Here is a 26900-nt window from a genome sequence, read left to right as displayed (position 1 = left end):
ATTTTGACTTAAAGCCTGGTTTATCTGATGTAAGCATAGCTTTTCCTGCCAATTTTGGTTTCTGTTTTCATGGAATATCTTTATCCATCCCTTCATTTTCAGCCTATATGTGTCTTTACAGATGAAGTGATTTTCTTGTAGGTAGCATATAGTTAGGTCATTTATTTTCTTATCCATTCAGGCAGTGTATATCTTTTAAATGGAGGAATTTAATCTGTTTATATTCAAGATTATTGTTGATAGGTGAAGAGTGGTCCCTGTCAATTTGTTAATTGTTTTCTGATTGATTTGTGTATCCTTTCTTTCTTATTGTTTATGATTGTGGTTTGAGTTTTTTTTTTTTTTTTTTTTTTTTTTGGTAGTGATAAGATTTGATTCTTTTTCTCCTTTGTGTATTTGCTCTACCAGTGAGTTTTACACTTTTATGTTTTCATGATAGTGATGATTCTCTTTTTTGCTTCCAGATGTAGGACTCCACTGAGCATTTCTTGTAAGGCTAGTCTAGTGGTAATGAATTCTTTCAGTTTTTGCTTGTGTGGTAAAGACTATTTCTCCCTAATTTCTGAAGGATAGCTTTGCTAGGTATGGTATTCTTGGCCGATGGTTATTTTCTTTTAGCACTTTGACTGTATCATCCCATTCTCCACTGGCCTGTAAGGTTTCTGTGGAGAAATCTGCTCTAGTCTAATAGATATTCCTTTATATATGACTCAATGCTTTTCTCTTGCTGTTTTTAGAATTCTCTCTTTTTTTTTTTTTTTTTTTTGGAGGCTTTCTGTGTGAACTCTCTTTGTCTTTGACTTTTGATAATTTGACTATAATGGCCTCAGGAAGGGTCTTTTTGGGTTAAATCTATTTGGGAATCTTTGAGCGTCCTTGATCTGGATGTCCATATCTTTCCCCAGACTTAAGACGTTTTCAGCTATTCTTTCATTAAATAGGTTTTCTATACTTTTTTCCTTCTCTTCTCCTTTTAAAACTCATGTAATATAAATATTTGATTGCTTAATAATGTCTCATAAGTCTTGTAATTTTTCTTGACTTTTTTGTTCTTGTTTCTTTTTTTCTCTGACTGGGTAATTTCAAATGACCTTTCTTTTTCCTTTTCTTTCTTTCTTTCTTTCTTTTTTTTTTTTTTGAGGTGGAGTTTCACTCTTGTTGCCCAGGCTGGAGTGGAATGGTATGATCTCTGCTCACTGCAACCTCTGCCTCCCAAGTTCAAGTGATTCTCCTGCCTCAGCCTCCTGAGTAGCTGGGATTACAAGCATGAGCCACCATGCCCGACTGATTTTGTATTTTTAGTAGAGATGGGGTTTCTCCATGTTGGTCAGGCTGGTCTCGAACTTCTGGCCTCAGGTGATCCACCCACCTCAGCCTCCCGAAGTGCTGGGATTACAGGCATGAGGCCACCACTCCCAGCTCAAATGACCTACCTTTCAAGTTCAGATAATCTTTCTTCTGCTTGATCAAGTTCTGTTGAAGCTCTCTATTGCATTTTTTATTTCGTTCATTGAACTTTTTGGCTGTAGGACTTCTGTTTGTTTCTTTTAAAATTATTTCTATCTCTGTTGAATTTCTCTTTCACATTGTGAATTGTTTTCCTGATTTTTATCAGATTGTCTATCTGTATTTTTTTGTATCTTGTTGATTTCCTTAAGATCTCTTTTTGAATTTCTTTTCTTGAAATTTGTGGATTTCCTTCCCATTTGGGTCTCTTACTAAAGAGTTATTATGTTCCTTTGGTGACGTCATATTTTCTTGATTTTTGAGTTTCTTGTGTCCCCACGTCCCCACACTGATGTCTGTACATCTAGTGGATCAATCACCTCTTCCAAACTTTTTAGAATGGCTTGTGTAGAGAAAGGTTTTCATCTGCAGCTGGGTTGTAGTGTGCCAGTTGGAAAGAGTGTGATGACTCTGTTTCTGGATAGGTGCAATGGTATAGTCTCTGTGCAGCTTCTTCAGCTGCACTGGACATCAGCAATAACTGTGAGCACCCCCGTGGCCTAGGCTGTAGATGTTTGTGCAGTGGCATCATAGGTTGTTAATGTCCTCGTTGTCAAGGGTACTTGAGGACCTCCTATTCTCATTTAACCCACAAGGGGAAGACTTAGCCAAGGGGATATCTCTTGGTATCAAGTCTGACATGGCCTACAAGCAGCTGCAGCAGCCCTGGGTTCCAGGTTCAGGTGCTTAAGAGTGGCTGTGGGGCTGGGGTCCCAGGGTCAGGGTCTTGCAAGCCTATTATGCCACCTGGGTCGTGGGGTGCAGCTTTGCTCTCTGTGGCAGGGTTGGATATATGTTGCCCAAAGAGCCAGCATCTGTGACTCCGAAGCATTCCTTATCAGCTCAGACCCATAGGCTGGGTTATACCTGTGATTCTACTGCTGGGAGGGACAGGGCACAGTACTGGCCTGACTCTTGGGAAGAAGTGCTCTGAAGATTTGGGCCTGGGAAACAGAGTATGGCTGCAATTCAGGAACTTAAGCCAATAGGGTTCAGCGGCAACTCAGATCCCAGGGGATGAAGCATTGTGTAGTGCGACTCTAGAACAAGAGATTGTGGAGCTTGGCAATATTCCAGACTGTGTGACGCCAGGTGCAGCGGCAGCAAGTATCCCAGAAAGGTGGAGCATAGCTGTTGTTTGGGCACTGAGGGGGCAAGGAACAGCACAGTGATGACTTTACTCCCCAGGGAGAGGGGTATGTCAGTGGCTCAGACTCTAGAGAGCTAGCCCAGCTCTGGGGAAACAGAGTACTAGGGTTGTTTGGCCTGTAGGGCAGGATGTCTCAGTTCAGCCACAGCTCTGTTTCCCTGGGACAGGGGGTACTGGGTCAGCTCAGTCCTGGGATGCACAGTTGCTCAGCTTGGCCAGGGCACTGATTCCCCAGGGACTGGTATATCGCTTTGGCTCATGCTTGGGGGTAATAGGGGACATGACTGTCCTGGGCAGCCCAGGAACTATTTCTCTGGGATGCAGGGCACCACTTTAGCTTAGGCACTGGGTTGAGTGACTGCTCCAGGCGGCCAAAGTACTGTTTTCTGGGATATAAGGCACTCCTTCAACTTAGGCACCAGAGAGATGTGACTGTCCTGAGCATCCAAGGTACTGTGTTTAGGAGGCAGGCAGGGTACCTAGGAAATCAGTTAGGCTCTGGCCCAAGGGGGCAGAAGGAGGGGTAGGTGGAGAGGCTCTACCTCTGCTGGACCCTGCAGGGAAGGGTGTAACAGCTGCTGGCAGCTTGCCTTGGGGATATTGGGCCACTGGGCTGGGGTGCAGGGTGACTTAGCTTCAGGGATGAAGGGGACCCATGGCAACTCACCCTGGAACAAGATGCTCTCCACCTCTTGTCCCAATTCCAAGATGGCATAGCAGAGTAGCCATGTGGGCACAGGGGGCACGGCACAGCGTTGGCTTCTTCTTTGGAGGAGTACTGCTGTGTGGACTCCAGGCAGCTTCCTCAGCTGAGCTTGGTGTCTGTGAGAATTGCAGGGAACTCCAGAGGTGAGATCTGTAGGTGGCCAAGGTGTTGACGGGGGTTGCTGGCACCCTCTTGCTTACCTCCTGGTTCCCAGCTGATCCTGGTGGGGGGATGGAGTCCTAGCATTTCCTTCTGCTCTCTGTGTAGCCATCTCAAGTTTCTTTCACCCATCTGATGAACTCTGGCACTCTCCCTCAGTTATTTTTGTTAAAATAACATTGTTGGCCGGGGGTGGTGGCTCATGCCTTTAATCCCAGGACTTTGGGAGGTTGAGGCAGGTGGATCACCTGAGGTCCGGAGTTTGAGACCAGCCTGGCCAACGTGGTGAAACCCCTTCCCTACTAGAAATACAAAAATTAGCTGGGTGTGATGGTGGGCACCTGTAATTCCAGCTACTTGGGAGACTGAGGCAGGAGAACCTCTTGAACCCAGGAGGCAGAGGTTGCAGTGAGCTGAGGTTGCGCCATTGCACTCCAGCCTGGGTGACAAGAGCGAAACTGCATGTCTCTCTCTTTCTCTATACCTATCTATCTATATATATATATCATTGTTTATTCATTGTTTTGGCTATCTTGGTGATGGGGAGGAGCGCTAGAGGGTTCCAGTCTTGTTCTCCTCCCTAGTGTGATAGCATTTTTAATGGATAATCCTTTAGGGCATCTTTCCAAAGCTTTCAACTTAGTTTTTGTTTCTGCACTTAAAAAAAAATTGTGGTAAAATACACATAACATAAAATCTAAACATTTAATTTAACCATCTTAACCATTTGTTAAGTGTACAGTTCAGTGGTATTAAGTACATGTGTTATTTTGCACCATCCATCTCCAGAACTTTGTTCATTTTCCCAAACTGGAGCCCTGTACGCGTTAAACACTAGCTTTCCATTTCCCACTGCCGCCATCCCCAGGGAAGCACCATTCTACTTTCTGTCTCTGTGAATTTGAGTACTCTAGGTATCTCAGATAAGTGGAATCATACAGTATTTGGTTTTTTTGTGACTTGCTTATTTCACTTAGCATAATGTCCTCAAAATTCATTCTTGTTTTAGCAAATATTAGAATTTCTCAGCCAGGTGCGGTGGCTCACACCTGTAATCCCAGCACTTTGGGAGGCCGAGGCGGGTGGATCATGAGGTCAGGAGACCAAGACCATCCTGGCTAACATGGTGAAACCCTGTCTCTACTAAAAAAAATACAAAAAATTAGCTGGGCGTGGTGACGGGCGCCTGTAGTCCCAGCTACTCAGTAGGCTGAGGCAGGAGAATGGTGTGAACCTGGGAGGCGGAGCTTGTAGTGAGCCAAGATTGCGCCATTGCACCTCCAGCCTGGGCGGCAGAGCGAGACTCCATCTCAAAAAACAAAGAAGAATTTCTTTCCTTTCTAAGGATGAGTGATATTCCATTGGATGGATGTGCCACATTTTGTTTATCCATTAATCAGTCAATGAACACTTGGGTTGCTGCCAAGTTTTGGTTATTGTGAATAATGCCACGATGAACATGGGTTTATGAATTCTGTTCAAGTCCAAGTCCCTGCTTTCCATTCTTTCGGGTATGCACCCAGGGTGGAATTGCTGGATCATATGGTAATTCTATTTTTAATTTTTTGAGGAACTGATTCATCTTAGTTTTTATAGAAGTAACACTTTTTTCCCCTTACTCCCTCCTCTCACACTCTTATATATGTTTTTTGAGACAGGGTCTCACTGTGTTGCCCAGGCTGGCATGCAGTGGTGTGATCATGGCTCACTGTGTCCTCCCGGGCTCAGGTGATCTTCCTACCTCAGCCTCTGGAGTAGCTGGGACCACAGGTGCACACCACCATGCCCGGCTAATTTTTGTATTTTTTGTAGAGACGGGATTTCACCTTGTTGCCCAGAGTGGTCTCGAACTCCTGAGTTCAAGCAATCCGCCCACCTGGGCCTCCCAAAGTGCTGGAATTACAGGCATGAGCCACCGCGGCTGGCTCACACTCATATTTAATAGGTTTTAAAATACAGCTTTATTAAAGTATAACTGACAAAAATATACTGCACATATTTAAAATGCACAGTTGATGTTTTTTGACATATGCATATATCTGTGAAATCATCAGTGCCATGAACTTAGTGGACATTTCCATCACCCTCACAAGTTCCCTCGTGCCTTAAATAATCCCCGTCTCCTACTCCTCCCTGCTGCACCCACTGCCTCTGCCATAATCAAGTAACTGCCAGCTGCTTTCCGTCACTATAGGTTAGTTTACAGTTTTTAGAGTTCTATATAATGGGAATGATACAGTATGGTATCTTTTTTTCTCTAGCTTCTTTCACTCAGCATAATTAGTTTGAGATTCATGCATGCTATGGTGTATATCAATAATCTATTTATTTATTTATTTATTTATTTGAGACAGAGTCTTGCTCTGTTGCCTAGGCTGGAGTGCAGTGGCGTGATCTCAGCTCACTGCAACCTCCACCTCCCGGGTTCAAGTGATTGTCATGCCTCAGCCTCCCGAGTAATTGGGACTACAGGTATGAGCCACCGTACCTGGCCTAATTTTGGCACAAATTTAGCCTCAATTAGGCTGAGCATGGTGGCTCAAGCCTGTAGTTCCAGCACTTTGGGAGGCCAAGGCAGGCAGATCACCTGAGGTCAGGAGTTCAAGACCAGCCTGGACAGCATGGTGAAATCCCGTTTCTACTGAAAACACAAAAACTAGCCAGGCATGGTGGCACACACCTGTAATCCTAGCCACTCGGGAGGCTGAGGCAGGAGAATCACTTGAGCCCGGGAGGCGGAGGTTGCAGTGAGTAGAGACAGTGCCGCTGCACTCCAGCCTGAAAGACAGAGCGAGACTCTGTCTCAAAACAAACCAAACTTTTTTCCAACCACCTGCTGTCCATTGATGAGCATTTTTTCTTCCTTCCTTCCTTCCTTCCTTCCTTCCTTCCTTCCTTCCTTCCTTCCTTCCTTCCTTCCTTCCTTCCTTCCCTCCTTCCTTCCATTTTGATGGTGTCTCACTCTGACACCCAGGCTGGAGTACAGTGGCATGATCTTGGCTCACTGCAACCTCCGCCTCCTGGGTTCAACCAATTCTCCTGCCTCAGCCTCCTGAGTAGTTGGGACTACAGGGGCATGCCACCTTGCCCCACTACTTTTTGTAATTTTAGTAGAGGCGAGGTTTCACCATACTGGTCAGGCTGGTCTTGAACTCCTGACCTCAGGTCATCCACCTGCCTTGGCCTCCCAAAGTGCTAGGATTATAGGCATGAGCTACCGTGCCCGGCCTTTTTTTTTTTTTTTTTTTTTTTTTTTTTGAGACAGGATTTTGTGCTGTCACCCAGGCTGGAGTGCAGTGGTACAATCATGGCTTATTGTAGCCTCGATCTCCTAGGCTCAAGCAATTCTCCCACCTCAGCCTCCTGAGAAGCTGGGACTACAGGCATACGCTACCACACTGGGCTGATTTTTGAGCTTTTTGTAGAGATGGGGTTTTGTGATGTTGCCCAGGCTGGTCTTGAACTCCTGGGTTCAAGCAGTCCTCTCACCTTGGCCTCCCAAATTGCTGGGATTAAGGCATGAGCCACTGCACCCAGCCAATGAGCATTTTTTTCATGTGCTTACTTGCCATTTATATATTTACTTTGGTGAAGTGTCTGTTTAAATTTTTGCCCATTATTTTTCATTAGGTTGTTTTCTTATTTTTGAGTTTTAGAATTGTTTATATAGTCTAGATTCTGTATTAGATATGTGCTTTGCAATGAATTTCTCCCTGTCTGTGGCTAATCTTTTCGTTCTCTTAAAAGAGACTTTTGATGCTTTTTATGTCCTATTTAAATAAATCACACAGTTTTCTGGCATACCAACCTGTCATCAAGTTTAGGGACAACACAGCTTCTCATGTTGGGTGTGCAGTTCAGCTGGAGGGAGCAAAGAGGTGTATGGGGACACCAGGGAAGACACCCCCAGCTTTGAAGTTTCCATGTACTAAGGGCATCAATCAGAATGTTCTCCAGAGGAAATGGAGCTCATCGTATGGCTGAGGAGCCTGTTTTTAACTTGAGAGGGCAATGTGTCCAATGAAAAGACCACACATTTCAGCTTCTTGTCCAGTTTGGTATAGGCAAGTGACTACATTCTGGTCAATGAGATGTAAATTAGAATTGTTGGGTGGACTTTGAATAAGACTCCTTTAAAGAGGGATAGGTAACCAATGTATGTCCTTTGGTTTTGGTTTTCTGTGTTCTTTCTGTTTCTTGCCTGGAATGTGAGCAAGCTGGCTGGAGCTTCAGCAGCTATTTCAGACTATGAAGCAACTTTGCAGTGTTACGTGGAAGATGGGGTAGAAAGATGAAAGAAACCCAGGTCCCTGATAATTACAGAGCGGCCACACTAGCTAGAATGTCTGTGTACCTGCAGACTTCCTATGTTAAAGAAAACACTTAATATATTTTAAAAGCTATGTTTTTTCTGTTTTTTATTACTAGCAACCAAATGCAATTCCTAACAGACAACAGTTGGTTAACACAGCAGTGCATCAGGAGGAAGTCAGCTATACTGCATATACGCTTATATCTTTGAGATCATAATGTGAGAACATTTTAACCCCTGCTTTTCTGCTTTACATGCTTTTAAAATTTTCTTTTATTTTCAGACTTTTTTTTTTTTTTTTTTTTAATTTTTTGAGATGGAATCTTGCTCTTTTGCCCAGGCTGGAGTGCAGTGGCCTGATCCCAGCTCACTGCAACCTCTACCTCGCGGGTTCAAGCGATTCTACTGCCTCAGCCTCCCGAGTAGCTAGGACTACAGCCGTGTGCCACCACACCTGGCTAATTTTTGTATTTTTAGTATAGACAGGGTTTCATTATGTCAACCAGGTTGGTCTCGAACTCCTGTCCTCAAGTGATATGCCCGCCTCGGCCTCCCAAAGTGCTGGGATTACAGGCGTGAACCACCACGCCCAGCCTTCACACTTATTTTTATCACTACTTTTTTCTCCAATACCATCACCATCTTCAACTTTATCATCTTCTGCTTAATATCATTATCATTATGAATAAGAATCATTTTTGTTATCCTAACCATTTTTAGAGGATTCTTTTCTTGTTGATGGAGGGAGATTTGTGTATAAAATGTGTTTTTTAAATTAAGTATTCCATTGGGGCGAAGGGAGGGGAGGCCAAGGGGGCCTTTGTCTTTGAGGAACATCTGTGGAAAGGGATGGAATTGGTACTCAGACTTAAGACAGCTTCAGTATTCATTGGGCATGGGCCACATCAATCATTTCTCTGCTGCCAATGGCCAGGATTGCTCCCACATGGGGATGCCCTCTAGGCATGTAAGTGAAACAACAGGGATAGATTTCAGTCTTCTGCCAGAGTTGGCTGGTAGGGCAGGTCAGGATCAGTACTGCTTATAAAGAAAGGCAGAAGTAATTGAACTTGATAGTATAAGAAATAAGAAACTGTTGGAGGGTCTTGAGTTGGGGAGTAGCATGGTTTGTGTAGGAAGGATTATAGATGGAGTGGAAGGGGCACACAAGTGAGTAGGCCATTTGGGAGGCTTTCATAGTAGTCCAGGCATGAGGCGATGCAGGTCATGTGTTAGGCAGGTCATGGGTTAAGTAGACATCAAGAGAGGATTCAACATACGTATGTACATGCCTACATACATACATAATCAGGGGAAATGCCTGTATGGAGAAAAATAAGGAGGAAGCTGGGGGAGTCTGGGAGAGCCATCAGACCTCAGTGCAAGTGGGACCCTGAGTGAAGGAGAGGGGTAAGAAAGGAAAGAAGTTTGGTGGGAGCATATCAGACTATAGTGCAATTCTAAGAAAAGTTCTGCAAGACTTTGGAGTGTCCTCCAGCCAGAGGCACAGTCCCTGGCAGTGGAGCCCTACACCTCCCAGGAATGGGCCTGCCTTAATATCCCTGCCACACATGTCACTAGCTGGGGTGCGCTGTGGGAAGCATTGCCTTGGAGCAAACATGGGATGGACTTCAGAGCTCCACAGCTGGGCCCTCAGTCAAGTGTGCACGCTACAGTGGAAGATCCAGAGGCCCATTTTCCTGGATGACATGGGGATGACTGGAATGAGGGACATGGGAAGGTAACTGCTGTTGTCTCAGGCCTATCTGTTGCAAATAACAAATGCTGGATTGCACTGACTTAAGCAGTAAGGAGCTGTACTATGCAGAAAACAGGATATCCCAAGGTGGGTGGCTTTCAGGGGTGGCTGAGTCGAGGCTCTAGGATGAGGTACTTCCTATCTCTCTACTCTGCCATCCTTGGGTTGGCTTCCTTCTAGACCAGTAGTGACATGGCCACGGCGGTCCCAGGAATTACAGCTGGACACAGTGGTATCTAGAGAAAGGAGAATGACCCCTCTGTTCTGTGGAGCAAGGATCCCTTTCTCAGAGGGGTCCCAGCACATTTCCCACTGCTGGGAAATCTATGCCTCATTGGCCAGAAGTGGGTCACATGGCCATTCTTGACCATGTCACTGGGAAGGGGAACGAAACCACTGTGATTGGCTTATGCCAGGGGATGGCACCCTGGCTGCATGTGAGAACTGCTTGGCGAGCTGGGCCCCACACTTGAGATTTCTCTATGAATTGGTCTAGCGTGGATACTGGGCATCAGTAATTGTTTTTGTTTTTGTTTTTTTGAGACAGGTTCTCTCTGTTGCCCAGGCTGGAGTACAGTGGCGTGATATCTGCTCACTTCAGCTTTGACCTCCTGAGCTAAAGCGACCCTCTCACATCAGCCTTCCATGTAACTGGGACTACAGACACGCACCACCATGCCCGGCTAATTTTTAATTTTTTTTTTTTTGGTAGGGACAGGGTCTTGCTATGTTGCCCAGGCTGGTCTCAAACTTCTGGGCTCCAGCGATCCTCCTGCCTCAGCCTCCCGAAGTGCTAGGATTAGAGGTGTGAGCCACCACACTTGGCTCTACCAGTAATTTTATTACCTCCTTAGGTGATGCTCACGTGCAACCAGGGCTGAGAACTGCTATTGTCTTGGGGTGGTATAGATGTTGGGCATAAGCCACCATGCCCATTACAGTCACTTACTAGTTTTTTGTGGCTTAGACAAGTCACCCTCTTTCAGCTTTGGTTTTCTCATCTGTCAAATGGGGTCTGGCAATAGCTACCTCCTGTGCTTCCTGGGGAGACTGAAACAGTTCATGAGTGCTCATAGGCTTTGCAGACTGTAAATCACTGACACCTGGGGGATGGCTGCTTATCATTCTTATTCAATTTGGAGGGAAAGCACAGCTCCCTCTGCTGCCAAGAACAGCCAGGGCAGAGATTTCTCTTGAGCACAGCTTCCTGTCATTAAAACAAAAAACGAAGGAGAAGGGAAAACGACAGACTGGGAAGCCACAGGCAATTGCAGTGGGCTTTTTTCTTCTTGGAAGGCGTGGGTTTGAAGGCGCTGCTATAAATGGTTTATGCAAATGAGCTGGAGGCGCTCTGTCCCCCGTCGCTTTAATCCGGGAGAAGCTGGGAGGGAGCCAGGCACAAGGTTTTCCGCCCCTCCTCCCTGTAGTCCTGCAGTGGGGTGGCTGGGGGCAGGCGGATGCTCTTCTGCTGCCTCCAGGGAAGATGGTCAGATAAGGCTCTGCACTCTGGCTCCCCCATGTTCCAGGACACACCTGGCTGCGTGGCTTCCTGGCTCTTTCTGCTTGAGTGAGCACAGGCTGGTGCTGCCAATAGTACTACAGGAACAAGGAGGGCCCGCACTGGTGCTGCGAGGTCATGGCCAGGCAGTCGGTCACCTTTGCGTCTCACTGGGTCCACAGGGACCTGGGGCACTGTGGCTGGGAGAGTGACCTCAGAGCTGAGGCCTGGAGACGAGCAGAGCGGGAAGAGTAAAGAGCCCACACCATCGGCCCCAGGCTTTCATCGTCCTTCCCTCCTCCTCCTCTCCCCCTTTCCTTCCTTTCTTCATGAAATCTACTTTGAGCACTACGGAGTGACCACCTTGTCACATGCTAAGGATGTAGAGCTAAAAAGATACCTTTCTGCCCTCAGGGTGCTCCCAGTATGGGAAGGGCCTCCAGCCATGGCTGCAGGGCTGGGGCTGCACAGAGGGCTGGCTGGACAGCCTTGGAGAGGGAAGGTCTGGTCTATTCCATCCCGGGGCGTTGGGATGATCTCAGAGGAAAGGCTCTTGTGAGCTGGGGGCTGAAGGTGAGGTGGGAGTGTTTGTGGGAGCAGTGTTGGGGAGAGGCACTCCAAGGAGAGGGACAGTGTTCAAAGAGCAACAGACAAGCAATGTGCCATGTTCTAGAACACAACTGGCTTGTGTGCATGGAGCATAGGTACATGGGGTAGGGTGTCGGGGGTCATGGAAGGTGAGGCCAGATACACGGACTGGGGTCAGTTCACAGAAGACCTTGAATAATCCCCTCAGTGGGGTTCAAGTTTATCCTGAGGTGCTTGGGAGCCACAGGAGCTAGAGGGATGAGTCGGGCAGAGAGGCCGGGCTGGCAACCCTGTGGAGGGGGACGGAGGCTGGAATGATTGTCCAGAGTACGATGATGCTGGGGGCCTGAACCGTGGGCAGAGCCAGGAGAGGGAAGGAGGAGGGGATGGATTTGAGAAGGACACAGTGATCTCTTGGATGGGGGAATCTGGGCTGACACCAGATTTCTGGCCTGGATAGCAGAACTCAAGGGGTAAACTGGGCCTCAGAACCTTGGGGGTGCTCATGTTGGGTGGGGCCAGGAGGAGGACTGCGAAGCAGTCACTTCCAGTGAAGAACGTGCCGCTGGCCCATCCTGGGTTTCCCAACAGACCCTGGTGGAAGGGGGAATGGGAGAAGGAGCTACTTCTTCAGACAGTTTAGAAAGTTTTGATTGCCTCCCCCAAATGATCCCCGTCCCACATTCCTGATTCAGGGAACTCCTGGTTCAGAGATAAAGTGAATCAGTCCAATGCCTCCATTTTACAGGTGTGAAAACTGTGTCCCGAGAGGGGACCAACTTGCCCAAGGTCACACAGTGAATTATGGCAGGCAGTGTCATGGTTAGTAATGGACCACCAAACAAAGTCTAATGAAGCCCACCTCCCTCACTTGCCCTGAGAACAAAGAGCTCTGTTCCCTGGAGGGAAGTGGGCTTGGCTAAGCAGGGTTGAGGTTGTGAGGGGTGCAGCATTTGTTTTAGAGAGGGGAGGGGCTCCCAGGGAAGAGACCTCCTGCCCCTGTTTTCCTGCTGGTGGAGCCTAACCCAGGAGCTGCATTTGCTGCCCACCTTCTGGATCCCTGACTGCCACCACCAGGAGGGAGAAGGCACGGAGACATAAAAAGCCTCCCTAAATTCCAGAGCCTCAGGGCCTGCCTGGAACTCAGGAGTTCTGACTCCCAGGGAAGGCTTTGCTTTCTCAATGTTGACCCTGCACAGTGCTCTGGTCTCTGAAGGAAGTAATCCCGAAGAGGGAGGTGTCAGGGGACAGGAGCCTGAGAGAAGTTACTGGAGAGGGAGGAAAGGAAGGCGGCGGCAATGAGCCACGGATGAATGTGCGAACTGTGAGATGGGGCAGCTGCAGGGAACAGCTAACAGCTACAGCAGTGGGTTTCCGTCATTGCCGTCACCCTGGGGTGGCTCCCCTCCTTGGGTTGTCCTTTGTGCAGGAATCCCACAGTCTTGACAACCACCTTTGGTGGCCACACCTGAACTCTTGTTCAGGTGGGCGGGGCAGCCAGCCCTCAGCCGGCCACATGCCCACGGTCCCCAGGTCTTTAGGGACTAAAAGTCCCTGTTTGTGGAGCTGTGAGATGTGAGGTTGTCCGGGGTTGGGGTCAGGGAATCAGTCTAGGGCTAGGACTGCAGGTGTAGTAGCAGGGGACAGAGTTCCTTCCTGGACTCAGTGGGGGTGAAAAAGCCACTGGCCTTTCCTGAGAGGTACTGCATGGACCCCATTACTCACAGGTACCTCTGTGCCTGGGGATCTTGCCTGTGGCCCAGCAGCTGGCATGGCCGGTGTCCTCTGGGCTCTAGGTCATGGCCTATAGTGGTGGGGACAGAGCTGGCATAGTGCAGTGGCTGGACTCAAGTCATCTCTCACCTTTGCTGTATAAGAACAGAAGTTCCTGTTTTTTGAGCCAAGCCAAGCTCCCTGCTCCTGAAAGGGACCTGCCACCCACTTTTTCTTTCTGGAGCATTTTCAGGTTTATGCCTTGGGACCTGTGAGAACTGGCACTCTGCCTCAATCCCCACTTTCTCTTTTGGAGACCTCTGTGGTGCTGAATCTCTGACCCCTACTGTGGGAGTGGCCTAGAGCCTGGCTGGCGCAAGGCCTGCAGGTGAGTGCCTGGGTGCATGGCGGGGACTCTGGCAAAGTAGGATGGTGACTGTGGGCACATTACAGCCAAAGTCCAGGGCAGTCCACATTGGGATCAAACTTCACTTTTTTTTTTTTTTTTTTAGAGACAAGGTCTTCCTGTGTCAGCTAGGCCAGGTGCAGAAGTGTCATCATAGCTCACTGTAACCTCTAATTCCTGGACTCAAGTGATCCTCCTGCCTCGGCCTCCCAAAGCTCTGGGATGACAGACATTTGCCACTGTGCCCAGCTCAAATTTTACATTTGTGGCTGCAGTAGCCCTGGGTCCCTCTGACTGATGCTGTGTTTATTTAACCAAAGGTGGCTGTTCTCAGGGGCAGCACTCTGCAGTAGACAAAGCCCTGGGGCCTGTGCTCGAGTCTGAAATCTGGGTTCTGGCCCAGCTCTGGCACTTTATAACTTTAACAATTAATTTCCATCTCCTTGAGCCTCTGTTTTTCTCTTTCTGTGCAAAGGGATGAGCATCTGTCCTGTGGTACCTGATAGAGTACTTTTGCAGATCCATTAAGACATTGGTGACATTGTTTCATAGCTTTTAAGAGCTGGGTCATTATTCTAAGAGGCCACATGGCAGAGGGGCAGGTGTTGGGCTCTGATGTCCAGTAGGTGTGTGTCTAAATCACAACTTAGCTGAGCATTAGTTGTGTGACCTGGGCAAAGTATTCAGTGTCCCCAAGCCTCAATGTTCCCATCTAGGGTGCTGAGTTCCTCCCCTTCTGGGGGCCCAGAGCAGATGTTTCAAGATGCTGGCAGCAGATGTAATTTTCTGAATTGGTTTGGGTACTTATTTGTCAAGTTCCTGCCTAGTTTTTTCAGAGCAAGAGGTGCCAGGACCCCCTACTGACAGGTTAAAGGCCCTGCAGGGCAGCCAGGTCAGAGGGGAAGGGGGGACACAAGGCCTCTAGGTCTTTTGGGGCTAAAGAGCTTTGAGGGGAAGAAGCTCCCAGATAGAACAGCTCTGGGCAGACTGACTTGAGATCAAATCCTGACTCTGCCATTTCCCACCTCTGTGTCCTGGTTTCCTCATCTGTAAGGAAGGGTAAGGTCACGGCCTTTGTATAGAGGTCAGGAGCAGCTCATCTGTGGTGCTACCACATACTAGTGCTTCCCATGCATCCCATGCTGTTCTAAGCACACTACATGAATGAGCTCATTTTATCTCCCCAGTAGCCCTAGGATCTAGGCATTATTACTATCAAGCCAATTTTTCAGAAGAGGAAATAGACACTTAGAGATGTTAGAACCAAGGTGTGAACCTGGGAAGTCTGCCTCTGGAGCCTACTCTTAACCACCACCTGTACTGTGAAGCCCCTAGTGTAGACAACACTGGTGGCATTGAGTAGTGTTTGCTGTGTCACAGCACTGGGATCCAGCTGCCAGTGGCCATACTGGGAGTACCCCAGCCAAGGGCCTGAGTCCCTGTGGGGTCCTGTACTGTCACTTTGTTGTAGCTACTGACACCCAGTATCTGAGCCCAAAGGTTGGAGTAAGAGGCCCCAGGAGGGGCAGCAGGCAGGGGCAGGGCCAAGGCATGGGAGCAGAAGTGGAGGCCAAGTCAGCTGGTCCTGGGCTTGGCCATCCTTCTGTAAGCTGGACCTGGGAGGGGCAGGAAGCAGGCAAGAGCCAGAGGAATCAGAATCCCCAGAGGAAGGAGGGGGCCTCCCAGCTTTGGGGTGGCTTCAGCTAGCTGGGGGCCTGACACAAAGAAGGAGTGGGCACCAGTAGCGTAGGCCGAGCCGTGGGGCTGAAGATGTGTATGTGAGTGTGAGTGTGTGCGTGGGCTGGAGGTGAAGGGAGGGGTGGATTGAGGGGGATCTCTGCCTGTGGAGGAGGGATTTAACCTCCTGTTATCAGCTGCCAGCTTTTCTCATAATCCAGGCAGGCCCAGCAGGGATCAGCAGAGTGTGTTTCCGCATCTCAGAAGGACTAGGCCCATGGCTTGTTCCAGCACATCCGCGCTCCTCCTGTCTCCTGCGTCACCCTGTGTCTCCTCATTTCTCTGCGTCTCCTCTCCCCATAAAGTCTCATTGCCTGCCCCTCCTCCCTCTCCCCATCCAGGTTCTGGTGTAGGGAGCAAATCTTGTGCATTCAGACCCTGCTAATTTATCACTTGTGATTGCTGGGACAAAGGCTAGCTTCCAGTTTAAAATTCATTCTATTCCTGAGCAAAAATGCAGCACTAACCAGGTGACAAGGGACTGTTTAATCTACTTCCTTAGAAGAACTGACAGCTACCCAGGACTCTGAAATGGCATTTGCATGTGAGGCACGCATGCAATCATACATGCAAAGCTTAGAACGTGCCTGGTGCAGGGTAAGCGGGTACTGAGTAAATGTTTCTTATTAAAGCAGGTCTTCTATTTCTCCTCCTTGGGGTAACATGTATTTTTTTTTGAGATAGAGTTTTCACTTTTGTCACCCAGGCTGGAGTGCAGTGGCACAATCTCGGCTTACTGCCACCGCCGCCTCCTGGGTTCAAGTGATTCTCCTGCCTCAGCCTCCCAAGCAGCTGGGATTACAGGGGTGTGCCACCACGTCCTGCTAATTTGTGTATTTTTAGTAGAGACAGGGTTTCACCATGTTGGCCAGGATGGTCTCGAACTCCTGACCTCAGGTGATCTGCCCACCTTGGCCTCCCAAAGTGCTGGGATTACAGGTGTGAGCCACTGCGCCTGGCTGTATTCTTAGTGCTGTACTCATATCCTGCATCCCAAGTCACTCCTTTCCAAGGCTGAGACAGAGACCTTAGTCCTTCCAGTTCTATGTGGATTCCCGAGTTCTCTGACTCTCAAGCGTTGCTGTTATGGATGGAGCCAGGCAGCAGCCCTCACAGGTGTTAAGTTATTCAGTTTTCACAAGTTTCTGGGCCATGTGATCTCCACCATGGAGAAGAGATGGTGGAGGCTCAGAGAAGCTCAGTAGCTTACCTGTCTGACCTGAAGACCAGAGCTCCCACCCTCCACATGGGTGGGGTGGACACACCCATCCGCCCTTCCTGACCTGTGACACAGATCTTATCATCGGCAAATGTTTGCCTCCAGCTAGGGGCTCAGTGGGTGTGGGCTCTGTCTGGCACACTCTGTCCTGGGAATAGGAACCTGGTTTCTTCCTTGTTCTATCCTTCCTGCCTGGCATGGATGGTGACCCTTCTGTCCAGTCCAGGCTGGCCATGCTGGCCCTGAGGCCTGGAACTGGGGAGCATGAGCAGGTGTGTTTGTGTCTCAGAGAGGCAGAGAAAGGGCTGCTTGGCGGTGGGCCTGGGCAGGGAGGGGCCTCAACTCCATCCAGGTTCTGTTTGCTCAGATTCCCTTTCAGTCTCCACCCCGCCTCTGCACCTGTTGTGTTCCCATCCTCCTGGGCGGCTGGCAGCTGTCACGGCTGGGGCACCTGTCCCAGCCCCTGAGGACGCCCTCTGGGCTCCCTGGCTGCAGTTTCTCTGCAGCACACGGCTTGTGCTCTCCATCTCTGGGTGCCTTTATCCTTCTGTCACTCCTCATCTCTCACTCTGGATCCAGACTCGAGGCAGCAGCCTCCACTCTTGTCCTGGCTCTGGCCATAGGAGGAAGCTTTCAGCTGGGGTTCCCTGCTTCCTATTCTCCAGTGCCAGGCCCAGCCTAATGGGTAGAGAGGATGGGGCCCTGGCAGGATGGCCATACTCCTCAAATGCTGATGAGGCGACTCATCAGCTCAATCAAGTTATCGCTTGTTCTTGATGAAGGAAACACTATAGCAGCTAGGGGCTGTCTCCCAGCTCCTCCACAGCAGGGTCACCTCCTCTTCCTGGCCTCCCCAGACCCTAGTCACTTCCCCCTACCTCATAAAAAGAAGTTACCCCCTCCTTTGTCCAGTGCTGTCTTCTGTACCTCCTGATGCCCGGATTTGTGTGTCATATTAGGCATAGCAGCAGAAGACATTACTCCTGGGTCCCAGTCCTCCTTGCATTCCACCCACTGTGTGGCCTTGGGAAAGTCTCTATCATTTACTGGGCCTTCTTTGCTATACCTGTAAAATGGGCCCAGAACTTCTTCGCCTGCTTGAAGGTAGGGGCTGGCCCCAGTGCTCTCTGGAGGCTCTTTCCCCTTAGAGAGCTTGGTGCCTGGACTGATGGTTTCTGTTCCCCAGTGAATTTGTTCCATGTTTTATTCTGGAGTTGCTGGCTCTGCCTTAGACTTTGAGTTCTGAGAGGGCAGGTTTAGGCTGGGAAAGAGGTCCTAGACCTTGGGAAACCTGGATGAGAGAGGACTTGGTGAGGAAAGCCTTGAGCTAGGTAGACCATCATGGAAACCAAGATGGCATCCAAGGGAAGAGAAGCTGTCTGAAAGGGGTCAGGGGACAGGAGATGGCAGGGAAAGGAGGGACAGCTATGGTAGTGGGGAGGGCCTTGGGAACTGAATGGGTTTAGAAAGCCAAGGGGTCTAAGGTTCCCTAGATGGCACGAGAGGACAGATGCAGCTGGGGATTCTGTCAGACCAGGCCCCCAAGGGCACAGCCAGCCCTGCTTCCTGCCTGCAGGCTTTGAGGTATTAAGTCTGCAACCAGGCCATATATGAGTCTGTTTTCTTCACAGTTTCCAGGATGACATCTCCAGTGTCTGTCTGGGTCACCTGTTAGCGGATGAGAAGTCCAGCCTTACTGCCTGTCCTCTGCCTGCATTTAGGCTTCATCCCTGGAATGTCACCTTCTGTCCACTGGAAAACATCTAGGCTCTGCTGCCACACAGAACCCTTCTCTTCCTTAAGGAGAAGGTCCACTGTCCCCTTGTCTTCTCTCCTGTAAGCAAGAGGAGCCCCTGCCCTTTGCCCTTTCCTGGATAGAACATGAGTTTTGATGTCAGGCAGGTCTGGGTTTAAAGCCTCGTTTGTCTTCCCTTCAGAGTAACCTCTAAGCCTCAGTTTTATAGCCTGAAAATGGGGATGATTATAACTCCTGAAGGGAGGTTTTGGGATTGGCTGATACATGAGATACTTAGCACAGTTCCTAGCACACAGTAAGTGATCAATAAATGGTAGCATTTATATATATTTGCTTATAGCCTCTCCATTCCCCTTTCACATCCTTTCTAAAGTGTGGCTATAGAATGGAACACAGATCATTTACCCAGAGCTGAAAGAATCACATTCCTCGATCTCAGCCTGGCTCCTGCTGGGATCTGGAACTGCCTGTTTCCCCGTCCATGCCCGCTTTACACCCCTGGCTTCTGCAGGGCAGGTGTTGGGTCCTGCTCACCAGCTGGTACATAGTGGGCACTCAGTGAATGGTTGATGAATGAATAAGTGAATGAATGATGTATGTTAGTGATTTTCTCACCCCTTTTAGTAACAGAATCCTTTGGTTAAATGACTTTTTTTTTTTTTTGAGATGGAGTCTCACTCTGTTGCCCAGGCTGGAGTGCAGTGGCACGATCTTGGCTCACTGCAACCTCGGCCTCCTGGGTTCAAGCAATTCTCTTGCCTCAGCCTCCCCAGTAGCTGGGATTACAGGCGTGCGCCACCACACCTGGCTAATTTTTTATATTTTTGGTAGAGATGGGGTTTCACCATGTTGGCAAGGCTGGTCTTGAACTCCTGACCTCAAGTGATCCACCGGTCTCGGCCTCCCAAAGTGCTGGGATTACAGGTGTGAGCCACCGCACCCGGCTCCAAATGAGAGTTTATGGGATGCCTCAGTGAATAAAACAGAGAAGGGGTGCAGCTCTTCTGCCATATCCCGGGGCTGCCTCCCCCTCTAGAGGTCCTGGACACTGCCTAGTGAAGTGACAGGAGAGGGAAGCCTCAGACACAGGACACTGCCACATCCTATTTGGGGAAGTGATTGTGGGAGACAGGCTCATACGTCTGTGGGAAAAGCCCTTTAGACGACAGTGTCGAAGGCCTCGGGGCCACTCAGGCCGCCTCCCAGTTCTCTGTTCTGTTTTACTCAAGTGGCCAGAGTTGGGGCTGCTGCTCACCTGAAGGACTCCCAGCTCGTGGAGCCCTCAACCTGCCCCTATCCCTGCTTGTTTACCACTTGGCTGCTTTCCCACAGTCCTGTATCTGAAAATTACATGATTTCAGGTCTGTTTGTGAGATGTTTTCTGAGTGCCTGCTCTGGGCGGGGGCAGGAGTGATGCGATGCCCGAGGGGAGTAAGGCTAAGTCAGGCAAGGCCCAGCCCTGCGGGGTGTGGGATGCAGGATGCTGCTTCTGCTGCTCCCTCCCCTGGAGCCTCCTGCCTCCTCCCTTACCCTTCACAACCAGATAGGACAGTGACTTTCTGAAATGTGGGTCTGGTTTGTTGCCTCCCTGCTGCAGGACTTCCCTGTTGCTCTCAGGAAGAAGGCCAGAGTCTTCACCCTGCTTCTGAAGACCCTTCTGGTGTATCCCTGACCTATCCTGGCTGGGCAATGGAGCATTTCCTGAGGCTCCTCCTGCTCACCCTGCTCCATACCAACCTTGCTTCTGAAACGTGCCAGCTCCTAGTCCCTCCGTGTTCTCCTAACCCCTTCCCCAGACCCACTCAGAAGTGGGAGCTCATTTCTTTCAGACCCTTTTTCTCGGGTTGTGATTATATACTCCTTAGTGAGGCTACTTGATAAATGTTTGTTTCCCTCTGGACTGGAAGTCCACGAGAGCCAGGACCTGCCACTGAGGACCACCCTTGCACCCTTAGTGTCTGACACATAGTAGGGGATCAATAAATGTGGGTAGAGTTGAATTAAATGGTTGAGGTGCACCCAGGCGAACCTGGGGCAAGCAGAGAGGGCCCCAGCCAGGCCATGGCTCTCTGTATCGGACAGAGTAAGGTAAGGGTTAGGAGATGCCCAGCTCAGGAGCTCAGAGGAAAGATAAGTGCCAAGAACAGGGACTTACTCTTACCTGGGGCCCTAGGGAGGCTTCCCAGAAGTGTTCCCAGTGCTGGATGATGGGAAGGGGGCATTCCAAGTGAGAAGAAAGCAGGAACCATGGTGAGAGGGAGGCTGGTGTCTGGGTGTGGGGCCATAGGAAGGCCAGGCTGGGCATGTGCGAGGGGTTGGTGGGCAAGGGGCCAGCTGGGTGTGTTAAAAGGCAGGCAGGCTGCGCAGGCTGACTCTGCTGCTACGGGAACAGCCTCTAAAGCATCTTCTTTTGGCCTCAATTTCCTCATCTGTAAAATGGGCATACACATACACTGATCTCTTAGGGTTGTCGTGAGCATTGAACAAGTTAAATGCGTCACATGATCAGGGCAGTGCGGAGCACACAGTAAGGCCTCGTGTTTGCTGTTATTATGATCATTATCCTGCAAAAAGAGTTTGGCTTACTTTCTCCTTGTCAGACTGACTTAGCTTCCCGCCCCCATGGGAACTGGGTATGTGTGCCAGGAAGTGTGTGTGTGTACGTGTGACTCTGCACAGCCACAAGCTGGCATGTGCCTGTGGAAGGTAGGCTGCCTTGTGTGGACTCGGGTGTCGTGACTTCTCCCAGAAGTCTTGGGCATGCCTTTGGCTCGGAGGAGGTTCCGCAGGCTGGGTTTGCTCTCTCACTCAGATCCTGCCCAGCCCTCTGCTGATGACTCTAGGTCAGGCCTGAGTGGCCCTCCTTGTTCTCCTAACCCCTTCCCCAGACCCACTCAGAAGTGAGAGCAGCAGGGTCTTCAGCTGTGGGCTCAGGACCCAGTCCAGTCACTTACAGGGCCCATGTCTCTGAGTTCCATCTGCTGTGGGGCAGCCTCTACGTTTCCTGTGGCTCCTTCTTCAGCCCCTACCCCTCTGTCCTCCCACCGGCCCATTGGCTTTCTCTTCCCTCCCAGTCCTTTCCCTGCAGTCCAAGATCCCAGACCTTGAGGACAGGGGCTGGGGTCCAGGCCAGGGCCAGGGAGGAGGGTGCTGTCCTGTTGTCCTGGTAGAGTCCCCTGAGCTTGTGTTGGATGGTGACATTGTCCCTCAGACATGGCCTGAGTCCTGGTCCTGCCTGTGACCTGCTGGGTAACCTCAGGCAAGCTCCTTAGCCTCTTAGAACCTCCACTTTCTTCTCTGTAAAACAGATATCATCATAGCCGCTGCCACCCACGCAGTTCCTGGTGCACAGTGCATGCTCACTGCATGGCAGCTGCTCTCTTGATGATGATCTGGGCTGCCGGCATGCTTGCCCAGGGCTGGAGGGGCCTGCCATCCCAGCCTCCCTCTTCCCCCTCTGTCCACACCTTTCACTCTTCCCTGAGTGTGGGGTGTCAGTGTCCACCTTAAGATTTCTCTAGAAACTTTGTGAGTCTGTGGAAGCAGTCATGTGTTGAGTGTGTACATTGAGAGGTGTGTATGTAACCATGTGAGTACATGTCTGGTGGGCAGTAGATGGCTGAGTGTGCTCAGTGGTGAATGCTCCCAAGTGCCTGTGAGCCCACAGTGCACATCTGTGTGACAGGATGCAGAAGAATAGTGCAGGTCTGTGTTGGGGTGTGGTGTGTGTGTATGTGTATGTACATGATTAAAGGGACAGATTGGTGTGGGGGGAAAAGCCTGGATTCTGGTGCTGTACTGCCTGGGTTTGCATCCCAACCTTGCCACCTTTTAGGTGAGCAGCCTCTCTTTGTCTCAGTTTTCTCATCTGTAAGACCATCATCATCATCTTAGAGATGGTACCTGTTGATAACGACTGTAATACTGACCTCATCATTCAGCCTGTGAGGACCAAAGGAGTTAATACTTGCAAAGCCTTTGGAACAGAGCCTGGAAGAAGACAGAAACGGTGTTAGCACTTGATGAACAGCTCCATCAGCTTGATTGTGAACTTCTTGAGGGCAGGGACAAAGTCTGTTTTGTCTCCCAGGGGGTCTGCTCTCACCTAGCAGGACCTCTGCATATAGTAGGTGCATGAGGCTGGTGAATGAATGGCTGTCGGCCTGGGCCTTCAGGGAGGGGTGTGTGTGTCACTGCATCCCTGAGATGGGGCTGTGTGTGATGGGGATGTGTGTGCGTGTGCGCGCCTCTGCTCGCCTTCTGGAGCTCGCTGCTATTTCAGGAAGCCTCCAGTCTCCTCCTCCTTATGTAAATAAACATGACAGATCCCATCGGCTGTACCAGCGCGGGAGGTGGGGAGGCTGGAGTGGGTGGGAGCGGGGAGGCGGCGGCCGGAGGGGTGTGCGTGCTGCGTGCGCGTGTGGCCGGCTGGCCGCGGGCGGGCGGCGTGCGCGTGTGCGGGAGGGGGCGCGTGGGGGCGCGGGAGGGGCCTTGGCCCTGCCATGCCGGTCTCCGCCCGCGGGGGAGGAGACGGGGAGGAGGAGGGGAGCAGCCGGCCGGGGCGACTCAGTGACCAGCCGCCCAGCAGAGGTGGCTGCACTGCCCGCCGCCCGAGATGGGGGGACAGATCACCCGGAGCACTCTCCATGGTAAGGCCCCGCGGATGCCTGCGGGCCCGCCCACCTTAGCCCGGAGACCGCCTGGGGAGGCCCGGCGGAGGGGCGCTGGGACTGAGGGCTTGGTCATGACCCTACCTCTTCACTCCATGGGGGGTCTGGGGCTGTGTGAGGGACACCTTTTGGTGGTGGGCACTGGGGTGGGGGCAGCAAGGGAGCTGGGTAGAGCGGGAAGAGGGGTGCCTTCCCTGACAGTGGCGCCTCCCACTGATGGTGGGAGTCAGGCAGCTGAGGCTCCCCACAAAGTCTCCTTGTCCTCTTACCTCCATGTCCTCTTACCAAGGTGCTGACTAGTCCCCAAGTGGGATGCGAGGTCCTGGATGTCCCTACCCGCCTCTCCCGGGACAGAGGCAGCCACAGTTAGATAGCTAGGGGGACCTGCTTGTCGGCCCTGGGATGTGGGCCTTGGAGGTGGTGGTGTGTTCTCTGCTGGAGCCCTGCAAAGACGTGTGGGCACCCACATGTGTGCCGAGTGTGCAAGTGTGTCTTTGCTCATGAGTAGGCACTGAAGGTGCCTGTGGGTGTGCACCTGTGCTGGCTTGTGCCTAAGCACACGGGTGTGCAAGTGACAGCACCCCACAGTGCCTGACCTCGCTTCTCCAAGTGTGTGCTCTGTGGGGGAGGCCAGCGAACTTCTGAGCCCTGCAGGTCACGTCCACAGTCAGACAGACCCACAGCCTGGAGCTGAAGGGGTGAAAGAGAGGGGGCCACTGGCTGGCTCCCCATTTGCAGAGCTCCTGCTTGCTCCAACCCCTGTCCTCTTGTTCCTCTAGCTCTAGTACTGTGGTCTGGGGAGCGCCATGGCGGATGTGGCAACAGACCCAGAGAGAAGCCTTCCTAGGGACTTGCGTGTCTTCCCTGGACCCTGGGAACTGGGGTTCCTTTACAAACTGGCCAGAACAGCACGGGCTGACCTTGGGGAGTCCCTGATGCACTCCCCTATGTCCCCTGCTCCCTGCTTGGACGGGGTATTAGGAGGTGGGACAGTGTCCATCTGCAGAGTCAGAGTCCAGTGGGCACTGAGAGCCTGGGAGAGGCTCAGGAAGGAGGGTGGTGGCAGGAGCGCGTGGGCAGCTGCAGCCGGAACTGGTGACCAGGTGGCTTCTCCCTTCCAGGCTCTGGACTTTGGGAGAGTAATTTCTAATTAAAAAAGAAAAAAGACAGGGAAAGATGTGGGAAAAGCAAATGACTGGCTCTCTTAAAAGGAAATGAATTCTGTCCTGGGTTTGGAGGGCTAAGTGACAGATGGAAGGCCCTGGAAGACACATAATCCGGAGCCAGGCCAGGGGCACTGCCAGTGGCCTGGGCCTTGGCCGGAGACTTGGATTGGGCTGACCTGGGCCTGGCCTTGCCTGTCTGTGGGGTGGGGGTTCTTCTCAGGGCTTGCTGGCCCTGGTGGGGCCTGTTGGCAGAGAGTCTGGAGCCGACTGGCATTTTCCACTGGAGTCAGACTTGGGCAAGCCTGTGGTCTGTGAAGGACAGAGAGGCCCTCAGAGCAGGCTCAGGACACACTACACTATCTTCCAGCTGGAGCACAGGCTCCCTAGAGGGTGAGGACCTGAGACCACCCTAGCTCATGCTCTGGGAGTGGATGGATGTGTTTTGTAAGGAAGGCAAATGTCTTCCTGAGCCTCAGTTTTCTCACCTGTCAATGAGACTAGTAATAGCACCCTCCTCCTAAGACTGCTGTGCAGGCCAGGTCCGGTGTTCACGCCTGCAATCCCAGACACTTTGGAGGCTGAGGTGGGAGGATTGCTTGAGCCCAGGAGTTTGAGACCAGCCTGGGCAACATAGCGAGACCTTGTCTCAAGAAAAAAAGAAAACAAGATTATTGTGAGGATTACATGAATCATGTGAGCAGAGAACTCAACATGGGGAAAATCAAGAGGGCTTGGAAAGGCGTCCTGGGCCCAGGGTCATATTCCCTCCCTCTCATTTGTCCCATTTCCCTGGAGGCAGGAGGATCACTTGGGGTGCTCTGAGAACTCTAGGAATTGGGCCTGGGCCTACAGGCAAGGTGGCCATCAGTGAGCGCTCATCAAATGCCCCATCTGCCTTGGCCTCCACCCTTTTGCCAGGACTGCCCTCCCAGGCGGGGCCTCCCTTAAGCTGGCCCTGGCCTTTGCCATTGCACAAGTAGAGGGGACAGGAGTTGGAAGGTCTGGAGAGGGAATGTTTGCCTGTGCCCATACAGCCAACCCCCACCCCCATCAGAACCCTTGCATATGTGTCCTCACGCATCCATGCCCATGTGTGCCCACACCTGTACCCACGCCCTGGCTGCCCCAGCAGCTCTGGTTTCACCTTCTTCTGGGAAATGAGCTGGGGCCAGCGTGAGACACAGGGGTTTGCTCCTTCCTAGGTGTGCCGTAGCCTGTAGCTGGGCTCCTGAAGGCACATTGAAATGGTTCTTGATTGTATTTTTCTTCTCTTTTTCTTTTCTTTTTTTTTTTTTTTTGAGACGTAGTCTCGCTCTGTCACCCAGACTGGAGTGCAGTGGCACGATCTCGGCTCACTGCAACCTCTGCCTCCTGAGTTCAAGCAATTCTCTGCCTCAGCCTCCTGAGTAGCTGGGATTACAGGCACCTGCCACCATGCTCGGCTAATTTTTTGTATTTTTAGTAGAGACGGAGTTTCACCATGTTGTACAGGCTGGTCTTGAACTCCTGACCTCGTGATCCACCCGCCTCAGCCTCCCAAAGTGCTGAGATTACAGGCATGAGCCACCGCGCCTGGCTGATTGTATTTTCTTTAGGGCCTTGGACTTTCGGCTTGTTTCAGGCCAAACATTTTGGATTGCTGCGTTAAAGTGGGTGAGGGGAGGGTGACAGAGAGGACCCAGGACTCTGTATGTGTGTCGGGGGTTATCTAATTGTGTGTTTTGTTTGTGGACGTGTTTTGGCTCTCTGAGCTTCTGATGTCAACAGATGTGTATCTGTGTTTTAGATCTCTGTGTACCTGTGTGATGTGTCTGTAACTGTGGATTGAAGCGACTGTGTGTTGCTGTGCCTATGTTTCCACGCGGGGGCAGCCACATCTGTGGTCCTCTGTGCCTGTGCCATGCCTCTGTGTGTGTGTGTGTGTGTGTGTGTGTGTGTGTAGTGCGGCTGGTGGTGAGGAGTCGGGCTCCTCTGGGACCCACCTGGCAGGACACCCATGGGGAAATGAATTCCCGTTTGGAAAATGGTTTCAGTGGTTACACGCTTGATCTCTTCCATCCGGCAGGTTTCCAGAGCTGCTCCCAGTCTTGAGGGCAGGCTGACAGGGGTGGGAAGGGGAGTGCGAAGAGGGAGACAGCAGTGACACTGGGAGGCCTCCCTCCTCTCACCTCTGCTGTCCTCTCTTCTTCCTTTCCCCCCACCTTCCTCCTTCACCTCCCTTCAGTGCTCCCTCAGGGCAAGGAATGGACCCCTTGCTGACGGCTGATGTGTAGGTGACACATGCACATGCACCCAGACATACATGTCACCCTCAGGTTAGTCTCTGGGTTTAACAAGCCTGAGTGTTGGAGGATGCTGGTGTACAGGGACCCGAGATATTGGCTCCCACCCCCTCCTGTCACAGAGGGAGAGGCTGCAGCCGGGAAAGGGAAATGGCTAACTGAGGCCATACAGCTGGTGCCTCAGTGGGGAAGCCAGGCCTTCTTCCTTCTGCAGCCGGTCCCCTACTTACCCTTCTTGGGTTCCTTAATCCTCAAGCAGGCAGCAGTGGAGAA

At 51.0% G+C, this 26900-nt stretch overlaps 1 protein-coding gene across 1 annotated transcript in view; it reads left to right on the top strand.

Moving 5' to 3' along the window:
• Window positions 1-22975: 22975 nt before the first annotated feature.
• The window catches only part of NEURL1 (neuralized E3 ubiquitin protein ligase 1), a 37553-nt gene continuing 33628 nt past the window's right edge, over window positions 22976-26900 (top strand). The window contains exon 1 of the mRNA XM_010356212.2: window positions 22976-23158. Coding sequence (XP_010354514.1) covers window positions 23125-23158 — 34 coding nt within the window. The 5' untranslated portion in view covers window positions 22976-23124. The remainder of the gene's footprint in view (window positions 23159-26900) is intronic.

This window comes from Rhinopithecus roxellana, chromosome 11, assembly GCF_007565055.1.
Source record: "Rhinopithecus roxellana isolate Shanxi Qingling chromosome 11, ASM756505v1, whole genome shotgun sequence".
Classification (NCBI taxonomy): domain Eukaryota; kingdom Metazoa; phylum Chordata; class Mammalia; order Primates; family Cercopithecidae; genus Rhinopithecus; species Rhinopithecus roxellana.
This window is presented reverse-complemented; position numbering and strand designations above follow the sequence as displayed.